Genomic DNA, 11,044 nt, shown 5'->3' with positions numbered 1-11,044 from the left:
GTTCCACTGAGGATTCTTAAAACAATAAATACTTATTTATAATTTTTAAATTTAAAAATAAAGTATTTACAAAAAATAACTTTTTAATTTTTTTACTGTTTAAAAGATCTCATCGAGATCTATCAAACAACATTCTGTGTTTGGTTTGTAGTTTTGAGATTTGTTTATGAGATAAAAAGTTCTATAGGGTTTGCGTATTTTTCATTTTTAGTAAATTTTTTGAATATTTTAACAAACTCTTTTACTTATTTTAATAGAAATACGCTATGTAGATCCAAAAAGTATAAAATAAGTAAAAAATTTGACAAAAAAATCACTAAAGACGAAAAAACACGGATGACGAAACAGTAAAATTTTTTGGAGAGATTAATTTTAAGAGGAGAACCAAACGAAGTGATTTGATATTGCACAAAAAAAAAAAATTTATTCTAGTAAATCTATTATTAATAGGAAAATTTATAAAAATGGTCCTCCTAGTTTTACCCAAGACTCATTTTCGATCTTCAAGTATCAATTACAACTCTTTTGACCTTCTAGTTTGTTTTTCGTATCAAGTTAGTCCAATTGATAACGTATGTCAGCCAAACTAAACAGAAAAAATTAGATTGAGGATAGATGTTATCAATTGGACCAACGTGGTACGAACTGCAACGTACAAACTGCCATCAATCTGATTTTTTTTTCCGTTCAATTTGGCTGATATAAGTTATCAATCTGACCAATTTAGCACGAAACCAAACTTAAAGGTCAAGAGAGTTGTAATTGATATTTTGAGTATGAAAATGAAACTCAGATCCCTTATTTATAAGTTTAAAAAAAAATTATACAGTCAGGATCCAAGTACTTGCGAGTATTTTCTAAGAGGAACCCACCGTTCAAATAGACATGGAATAATTATAGCAGTTGAAAACCCCAGCGCCAAAATCGAGTCAACAGAGATGAGGAGAAAGGGCAATGGTGGAGCACTACCGATCTGGATGCTTCACAGTTTCATGTTCACTTGGTTTACTTTTTCTGCCCTTGCCGAAGACCCAGAGCTGGGATCGTCTCGTGTTGTTTTCCAGGTTCATCGTTTTATTACTCGTCAAATTGATCCTCTAGACTTCATGTATACGCAGTTGAATCTATATAATCGTTCGTAGATAGGCTCGTAATCTACTCTATTCTGGTTTAAGAAAATTAATGGAAGCTTTGTGGCATTCGTTGTTTTGATTTGTCGTTGTGGTTTCTAGGGCTTGCCATTGGTGTCGAAATAGTTAAAGCATATGAGCTTCTAGTCATATTCTGCCCTATGTGTTCAGCATTCGTTCATAGTTGTGATTTGTTGTTGAGAAATTTTGGGCTTTCATTCACGTCAAATTCGATTATCGCTTTATTGTTTCTGATTTTCGGAATTGAAGCTATAGTTTCCGGGGAACTTTTCCATTCCCTTCATTTGCTATAGTTAGTGGTGGCTCCTAGAATTTGGGGTAATACAATAACCATGCAGACACGGTGGGGGACAAGGACACGGACATGCGACACGACAATTTTAAAAATAAATGGGGACACAGACATGGCATGGGACACATCAAATATTTCTGAATGACTTTTTTCGTTTCGCGAACCACTAAATGTTTAGGTTAGGACTCCTATTGAATGCAATATCAATCGATGGTGTATGCGAATCACACATGTACATGGTTTGGTCCAATATTATTGAAAGATATACATATTTTACTTCGGAAAGATTTTTGAAAATCACCCTGATGTGTCTCATGTGTGTCCTCAACGTATCCCAGCGTTTCGCGTGTCCCTGGAATGTCTCACTGGATACGACCATCTCAAGGAGTGTCGGTGCTTCATAGGCAATAACTTAAAACATTAGTTGTGAAATCATGTTGAAAGATGCATGCACTTGACAATTGCTTACAATGAGGTTTCATGTACCAGATTTATTGCATTATAACCTCATCATCGATTATAGCAAATAGATTCTTCTGAATGAATGTTTCCATGCAATTATTCATCCATTGATTTTCCATTGGTTGCGTAGTTAGTCAATTATGCAATTCATTGCTGGAAGAAGTATTTTGATTGTTGTAGTTGCAAGGGGTAAAAGCAATTCTAAATTTGGAAGCAAATCGACCAGATGATTTGCAATGTCTTTTATTTGTTTCTACTAACTTTCTAACAAGGTCACTTATTTCCTTCGGGTTTGAAAAACTCGGCGTTGGAGAGCATATCAACATTGTAATTCTTAAGTCTTTTTTTTTTGGACTTAACTTCACCCATGAAAATTATATCAATAAAACTCCACAACGTTAATCAACCATTTCAGATAATAACAAGGGAATGAATTGCTTGGAATTAAGCTAGCAATGTGAAGAAGCAACTTAGTGTTCCCCTATGTAAAACGGTTATTAAGCTGTTGGAGTCCATTCCAGTGTATTACTTTGTAGACTGACTTGGTATGGTGATGGTGTAACATTGTGAATTTTGGGGCTTTTCATCGCGACCTATCATGAGTTACAAATGTGTCAACCTTTGGGATTAGAACCTTCATGATTGGAATATCACGTTTGTTGCAAATTGACACTTTATTCAATAGAGTTTCCCATTCCTCCTCTCTCATTATTTGCAATTTTTGCTTAGAGGCTTCATCGAGTGCCATGTCGTTTCCAATCTATTGATCTTTACTTTGCAGCCCTGAAGACATTTTCTTCATGTAAAGAAAAGGCAAAATCAGAAAGATTTTTTTCGTGGTAATGGTCATCCACTTGAATAATGACAAGTGCATTAACCACAGAGGAGCATATTGAGGCCAAATTCTGAATAGTCCCATAATGTGGTCCCAACATGTATCACCAGCCTGTTTAAAACTAGTCTCTTGATTTAAACCTCACCCGCTTAAAATTATACCATTCCTTGAAGCATCCTCAGCTTAAGTAACTTTTTATTTCATTTTGAGGGCTGTCCTATTGCTTACAGAAACCTCCAACAACATTCACCTATTTTAGGAACCAAGACGGAAGGTTTGGCTACAAGAGTCAACTGAAGCTGATGGGAAAGGATTGAACATAAAACTTTCTCAATATTAAGTCTGGAGGCCATTGTATTCACTTCATAATTTGTAAGCATGCCCATGTATCCTCAATAAACCATAAAAAGATGGTTAGACCGTTAGAGATCAAGTTGCCTTGGAGGTTTCGTCCTTGGTAGCAGGGAGCTCCTAAAGTGATGCCACTCTCACCTTGGGAGCATGCTCCTACACTCCCAACTAAAAAGATGAGAGCTTTTTGTACGATCCCTGTATAGAAGGATAGTGATTTATCACTTGGCTCTATTAATTGGTCTTTGATGAACTAATATAGCTTGCGCAAGTTATGGTATCTTGTATAGAAAACCATATATTGTAACACTAGCCCATTTCTTTCACTTATGGACTTGGCCCATATTTTTACTCCCTCAAAAACTATTTGTCCTTTTAAAGTCTATATTTTATGCGACATTATTTTCATAACATATGTACACGTTCTTTTCATGCTTCCAACCTTGGGAGCATCTATATTCCCCCGCTCCCACGCCGTGCAACGACACTGTCATCTATTGCCTTTTGTTGTTGCCAATCTTTTCATGGTGTCCAGGCGGCACAATGTGTGGGTACTTTGAGAACCATGAAAATGAGATGGGAAAAGGTCATCGGTTTTCGTGTATATTGGCATGAGGTTAAGCTAATGCAACAAAGTTAAGAGACGGAGGGTTCAATTTATTAAACGACCGGTTCACCTTATTATAAGATGGGTGCCCATAGAAGTATGTAGTGAAGGTTACTAATCATTATTGATACAAAATTTTGAAGTCCGGTGAGGTCAACTGAACCTGACACCGCCCCTGGCTATAACAAGGTGTCACTATACTACTTGGCTCGGAACCTGACATTAGTTCCTATGAGTTTGAAGTGTTTTACATACGTAAATCAACGGTTTCTTGTTCATGGGATTTCAAATTCTGATGATGTATTATGGATGCAGACGAACTATGGAGATATTGAATTTGGTTTCTATCCGACTGTGGCCCCCCAAACTGTCAACCACATCTTCAAACTCGTTCGTTTGGGATGTTATAACACGAATCACTTCTTTCGGGTAGTCTCTTAAACCTAAGTGCAAGAGTTGAAATATCCAATTTCGGGTGACAAAAATATAAGCTTGGTGCAGGTTGATAAGGGCTTTGTTGCACAAGTGGCAGATGTTGTTGGTGGAAGAACAGCTCCCATGAATGAAGAGCAAAGAGTGGAAGCAGAGAAAAAAGTTGTTGGAGAGTTTAGTGATGTCAAACATGTACGAGGGATCCTTTCTATGGGAAGGTAAAGTCTTTCTTGAGGTCATTTTTATTGGTTCTTGTTAAAGTCTTTCTTTAGAAACTGTAATAGTTGTCCAAATTGGTACACTTATGTTAAGATATGTTAGTAACTTTTTATTAATGAGTTGAATCAAGCTTTCGGTTATAATATTGTTAGTCTTAGTATTAGTCCCACATTGGTTAATTATGTTTTGTAATAGGATATCACTTAATGTAACTACTAGTTGTTAGTGTTAGGGTTAATTAACACCCTAAACACTCTTGACTCTCCCAAACATCACTTTCCATGTGCCAAAAAGTGAAGCAACTGGACGATGGAATGCACGGTTGTGTAGAAAGTTTATTCCCCTGTTCATCAAGCATTCACAATTATCAAATTTTGAGAAAATGACTAATCTAAGTTGTTTTGATATTCTTGGAGCACCATAAAATACCTTAGAGCTCATCTGAGTTATGGTAGAAAAGACTAAGCCTTATTGTCATAGCAAGAAGCAAAAAACAGGGATGAAGTATAGTATGTACTGAAAACCAACTCAACCAGAAGTCCTGAACAAAGAGTCAAAATTGCTTTTCTCATTCCGCAACTGGGTTCACTATTTTTTAACCATATTCAGCAGCCTGATATTCCTTTGCGTTTAACTTGTTCTAGCCATTATTCTGTTGGTTTCTTGGCCCATCCAGTGGAATCAAGGTTCGATATATTCACATACCCTACATTCTGTTTCCTGTAGGTATTCCGATCCAAACAGTGCTCAGTCCTCATTTTCAATGCTTCTTGGAGATGCCCCTCACCTTGATGGACAGGTGTGGTCGCTCTTCCCAATCATCATTATAAGAGATTTTTTCTTCGGACTCACAAACTGAATACAATTTATGTCAACTTTGCGGGCACAATCTCTTCAGTACGCAATATTTGGTAAAGTTACCAAAGGTGATGAGACTCTGAGAAAGCTTGAGGAACTCCCTACTCGTCGTGAGGGGATCTTTGTAATGGTACACCTCTAATACTTTTTCAGTTCATGCAGTTAACACATATGTGCTGGGTAATATTTTCATTTGGCTTTTATCTGGAAACTTTTTCCTTAATTGGCATTGAGCCTATTCTATTCTTTAGCATCCCTTACCACAGGAGGCAATACATAAGAGTAAAACAACTGTATTTGCTCTTGCCTCATGCTGTCATACTGACATATATCCCTAATTTATCATGTAATCTTCTGATCCTCAACCCATGCATAGGATTGATTGGATGTGCTGTGCTGTTTGCAGATTGTCAACCCGAATCTGCATTCTTTCATTTTTATGCTGCCTTGAGTACCTCTACAAACTATACCCTTGGCTCCTTTTCTTCGAGAGCAACCCATGCTTTGGATATCTCTGTGTTTTAAGTTTTAATTGTCGTAAATTATTGTTTTAGATAGTTGGTTTGATCACAGGTTTTTCTTCATGGAACTAATTATCGTTTATTTCAGCCAACTGAGAGAATCACCATCGTGTCCTCGTACTATTATGGTAAGAATCGAACATCCCATAAGTCTCGCTTTCTTGCACAATATAGAACATTATTTTTGAGATGGTAAAATGGTTTTAAAAAATATGATGGTAAATCATATGGAATAAAACACCAGGACATATATTGTAATGCCACAGCCCCTTTTAACACGTGTTGATTTGTAAATGCGCATTGCCTGCTCCATATTGCCTCATTGCTTCCCACCATGTGCTAAAAATATTTAACCCGATTATCATGCCCTTTGGGTTGTTCCACTTTTTCCAAAAAGTACTTTTTGGAAAAAGAAGGTAATTTCAAGCTTAAAAATCATGTGCAAAAAAAATCTAAACGGTGCAAAAAAAATCTTCTAAACGGTGCAAAAAAAATTGAAAAAATATTTTCCATTTTCATTATATTCGAGTTTGAAATTACCTTCTTTTCCAAAAAGTATTTTTTCCAAAAAGCGGAACACCACCTAAATCTGTTGCTTTTTTATTTAAGATTCTTAGAAATTAAAGAAACTTATGGTCTTGGGCTCGAGTCTGAGCATAGCCACTTTGTGTATTATTACCAAAGGTTAGGTTTTGTCCTCAACATTTCCCCTTCCCAGACGCTCATTAGTGGGTACCAACTGGGCGTTGTTTTTGCTGTCAGAAATTAAAGTTTTTCACTCAGAACAGGTGCACTTCATGTGTTGGTGCTTACGATATAGTCTGTGAATCTGCATTTTTGTACCTTAGATTTCCTTGTACAGATTAACTGGGCTGCTCAAGTTGGATTTTAAAATTCCTAACTCTCTACGTGCGTGCCTGTGTTTCTTTCTTTGTGCCCATTTTACAATTTTCACTTCCATATATTCCTTTGTATATCTACTTTTTGGTAAGTTTTGAAGAGCTATATCACGCTTAATGGCGGTAGACTGCTTGTTCATCTATCTTATTCATCCATCTCTAACCCTTGCTTTCTTGTGAGTCTGATGACCCTGAGGGAGAGAGATTATTTCACAGACAGTCAGATCACTTTTCCAAACTGTTATTTTGATTGTTTTGGTGCCAGATACCAAGACAGAAACTTGTGAAGAGGAGAAATCAGTTTTGAAAAGAAGACTTTCTGCATCCGCCGTTGAGATTGAAAGACAGGTAAGGAGTAAATTTTTTATTTTTTATTTTAAAGTTCAACGTAATTCAGACAATGCTACTACAGTATTTCACCTTAAAAACGATTCGCCAAATGTCTTCTTACAGAGAATGAGATGCTTTCCATAAGCCAACAAAAGAAAAACTGGCAAAGAAGAAAGTATTATGACACTGTAAGTCATTCTGATATTTATGCTGTTTGTATTTTGGCATGGAAAGGCTTCTGTAGATTTTTTTAACTTTGAATTGCAAAATCCCGCCGCATAGAAATTGTAAACTAATCAAACAGCTCCAAAGAGAGCAACAAAACATAGAGTAACTGCCTGCGTAGTACTTTAGCACCATTCTCACTTAGCTCTGCTCTTCACTAGACGGGATGCATGCATTCTGTTTAATGCTTTTTGGTGATTATCCAATTTACTCTGAATACCTAAAGTATTTGAAGTCTGATGGTAAACAATAAAGTAGCTAAAAGAGAATACAATTTTCTATGGACTTGTAGTATAATACTTTGAGGGAAATGAAAATCCCCAACATGTACTATCTAGTATGCATGATTTCTGGGTTTGTTGTTGCCGGACGCCTCCCTCCAAAGATGTTGGGCATAGTTGAACTCTCTGGGCATATGTATATTGATGGAAAACACATGTATTTACAGGTATTTTAACTTGAACAAGTTGTTTATCCCTTTCTTTCTCTTTTTGTAAATAATTTGGTCTTGAACAAGTGGTTTATCCTTAGTAGTGAATTATTATCACATGTAGGAGCAGGCAACTAGGCCCAGTGGAATGGCCTTGTATACAACCCCACCTTCCCACAATGATGAGAAGGCCTTGTAATGTCTGTTTTGGGTTTGGACCCAACTCCCCTCACCCCCTCCCTGTGCCACACAAAGCTACGATGGCCCAGTCGTAGGGCCCTCGATAGTCAGTTTTGGGTTTGAACCCCAGTTCCCCCACCTGAATGATTATGTATTTGAGTTGTTGCAAGAAAACTAGGAGTGTTGTGAGGTGTCTTTTTATGGTATTATACTTCATATACTGTATATGTTCTCCCCTTTTGCTATGAACGGAGCCACACTGGCGAACCGCGTATATCATGCATTCTTGTGTTCTGCATGATTGTTTGTTCTTCTTTCCTAGAGAGTACATATGTTACTTGAAACCATGTGGTTATTGCATGAAGGCCTGGTTTGATGCTGGTTGTAGTTTTTAGGGGATCGGTAATGAGGTGAGATCGGGGTCGAAATTGAGTTTGTCAAGGAGTGGGGGTTGGCAGTGAAGGTGTCTTGTTAGGTTCTACACCGGATTGGATGATAGCATTGGTGAGTTCCTAGTCCAAAGGTACTACGAACCTGTGCCAGTTTTTTCCACATCAAGCATGACCTTAGGTGGCCCGCAGGATTAGTAGTCCAACCCCTTTTAGAACGGGCAGAAAACAGGGCCCGATGATGGACAAACCTACATGGACTATCTGGGGGGGGCATTATTAAAGATCCAAACAGTGCCTTAGAGAGTGGGGGAGCATGTAGTGTTTTAACCACATGGGAATAGGACAAGAATGGGATGTATCCCTTCTATGAGGGCCGTAGTTCACTCTTCAGTCCCATCCCATCAATGCATGCAGTTGAACAAACATTTGCGCTGTTTCAGTCATAGGATGTATTCTTGATATCGGAAACTCTCCCAATGTGCCAACTGACCTATTGGGAACACATCACATGGCCCAAAAAAACCAACACAAATTGCACATCTCTCTCTCTCTCTCTCTCTCTCTCTCTCTCTCTCTCTCTCTCTCTCAGTGGGGTAAATATGTATGGACCATGGTTGACTTTAATGGGTGAGCTATTTGATGAATGGGTTGTTTGGTCTATTAAGAGAAGATACAATTGGGATACTGTCACGTGATCAGAGAGCCAAAAAACTAACATCTCTGATCTACAATGTGTGGTAGACAAAAATTTATGCAGCCTCATCTAAAGCAGGGTATGGGCATCTCTCTCAGCTGTGGTTGGAGTTTTAAGTTTAGACTCTGCTGGTCATTCTGAGAGAGATAAATTGTCGCAATTTATCTGTCAGGAATTCTATACATCCAAATATTTTTCCAGTCGATGTAAAAGTTCTTGATTGTTGAATCTTTGTAAAGCGTAATGTCGAATGTAACGAATGGTTCCTCGAAAATAATGAGGTGCGCGTAAGCTGGTCTGGACACCTGAGTTGTAAAAAGAACGAATTAAACAATAGTCTGATGTGACAACAAATTAGTCTGATGTGACAATGCTCCGTTCAGTTTTCAAGATTTCATGTTTAGGAAAGAATTTCTTGAGAAAAGTTTAGTGAAGTGAAAGTGGGAAAAAAATATTATGAGTTCATTTGTTTGAAAGAATCTGGATCTGGCAAGGAGTGGTAGATCTCGCATTTATCTTGATTAGTTGGATTAAATACTACTCTGTTACTGACTTACACATTCATGGGGCCTGGTGGTTATATTCCATTGTAGTAATTTGATTACTAGAATCAGGGTTTACGTTACGACCAGTTAAACTAAAGCTAATATTATGAATCATGCTTTAACTCAATAGAGGGTTGAATTAACCACGTATTTGGCTTAGTAATCGGTTCCTTTGAGAGATGTGGCTCTTAGCTTATTTGGTTGTACCTCTTAGTTTCTAAAAGAGAGGTTTGGGGTTTTAGTCTATGGAGAAACTTCTTTTGGTTGTTCATCCGCTAACCCTCCAATGAACTGTTACTTTGAGAAAGCTAGAGTGGGTGTGTGTGTGTGTGTGTGTGTGTGTGTGTGTGTGTGAGAGAGAGAGAGAGAGAGAGAGAGAGAGAGAGAGAGAGAGAAGCATTTATCATACCTGTTTAGGGCAGACAAAACAAAAATGCTAGGTATACTACACATTTACATTACATTCATGTGGGTTCATCCAGGGTTTCAGAAAATACAGAAAAATGCTCAAAGTTTAAAACAACGAATTTAGAATAAATATTTATTTGTATTGGATTGAGTTGATTTTTTATAGGGGTCCCTCAAAAAATGTTTTAAAATTTATGAATATGTGTTTTTGTATTTTTTGTGGGACCCAGTGTAGGCTCCACATGAATGTAGTGTAAATGTGTAGTGTGCGTAACACTTCTCAAAAACCCAATCCTATTGTACGTACCCTATTCTCTGCCCCAAATCGGTTGGAGATTCGGAGATTTTTTTCGGAATAGGGGAAGATTCTTAGAAAAAAAAATCGAGGAACGAGACAGAAGCAGGTTTACCCTACCCCCGCCCCTATTCCCATTTTTCCTTATTGGTTTACCAACAATGTTACGTACACTCGTACCGATCACTCATCTCTCACATATGTGTTGGCCCCACTCCACACATATGTGAGAAATAAGTGATCGGAAAGTGGTCAGTAGGCGTGTCCACAGCATTATTGATTGATTTACCCTTTCTACCATTGATTGTGCTATAACTGCTATGGCCTTAGTTTTTTGTCTTGTAGTTTCCAAAATTGGTTCTGGCTATATATGCAAGTTAAAAGTTCATGAGTCTCTGTTTGATTTTACATTTGGAAAGGCCGAAGATGACGGTACTGGTTTGGAAAGATTCTTATGACTATGATTTTGGCTTTGTTTTTATTGCGAAAATTGCAAATCAGTGGCGACTCAACAGTCTTAGTGGGGTATAGATTGACAACAAGAGATTTTGTACTGCCCCATACACTCTCCAAATTCAGGCTTCATTTGTTTGGGCGTAAAATGTTTTACTTATTTTTCGATATTTGGTTGTGTAAAAAATGAGAAAAATTTTTACATGTAAAATATTTTTCATTAATTGAATGAAATTGACTTACCCTTAAATTTTCCGTAAGTTATTTTCTGAAATGAACCCACTACCGTTTACTTCAATTCTCACTGCTCAGTTTCCGTGATCGTCAGTCCTGACCCTCGCTCAATTTCAATATTTTGAGATCTTTCCACCGTTTAAGCCCTCTCTCTCTCTCTCTCTCTCTCTCTCTCTCTCTCTACACACTATTTTGTCGATTTTTGAAAATATTTTTCAAGTGCCAATCAAA

The 11,044-nt window shown here is 37.4% G+C and overlaps 1 protein-coding gene across 7 annotated transcripts; it reads left to right on the top strand.

Moving 5' to 3' along the window:
- Window positions 1-828: 828 nt before the first annotated feature.
- Window positions 829-8,090, top strand: LOC131310426 (peptidyl-prolyl cis-trans isomerase CYP23). Of its 7 annotated transcripts, none has more exons than XR_009195209.1 (10): window positions 829-1,064; window positions 4,014-4,127; window positions 4,200-4,348; window positions 5,076-5,148; window positions 5,248-5,337; window positions 5,781-5,856; window positions 6,893-6,975; window positions 7,081-7,145; window positions 7,568-7,630; window positions 7,743-8,090. XR_009195209.1 is itself a non-coding variant. In XM_058337425.1 (9 exons), the coding sequence occupies exons 1-8, from the start codon at window positions 939-941 to the stop codon at window positions 7,099-7,101; spliced, it is 732 nt and encodes a 243-aa protein (XP_058193408.1). In that variant the 5' UTR covers window positions 829-938; the 3' UTR covers window positions 7,102-7,145; window positions 7,743-8,090. The 7 variants fall into 7 exon arrangements, 5 of the variants coding, with proteins under 5 accessions (XP_058193408.1, XP_058193406.1, XP_058193407.1 ...); XR_009195210.1 differs by having other exon boundaries at window positions 7,737-8,090; XM_058337425.1 differs by lacking the exon at window positions 7,568-7,630.
- The last annotated feature ends 2,954 nt before the right edge of the window (window positions 8,091-11,044 follow it).

The sequence above is a fragment of the Rhododendron vialii genome, chromosome 12a (genome assembly GCF_030253575.1).
Source record: "Rhododendron vialii isolate Sample 1 chromosome 12a, ASM3025357v1".
NCBI classification, from domain to species: domain Eukaryota; kingdom Viridiplantae; phylum Streptophyta; class Magnoliopsida; order Ericales; family Ericaceae; genus Rhododendron; species Rhododendron vialii.
The sequence above is the reverse complement of the archived record's forward strand: the minus strand, read 5'-3'. Positions and strand labels throughout refer to the sequence as shown.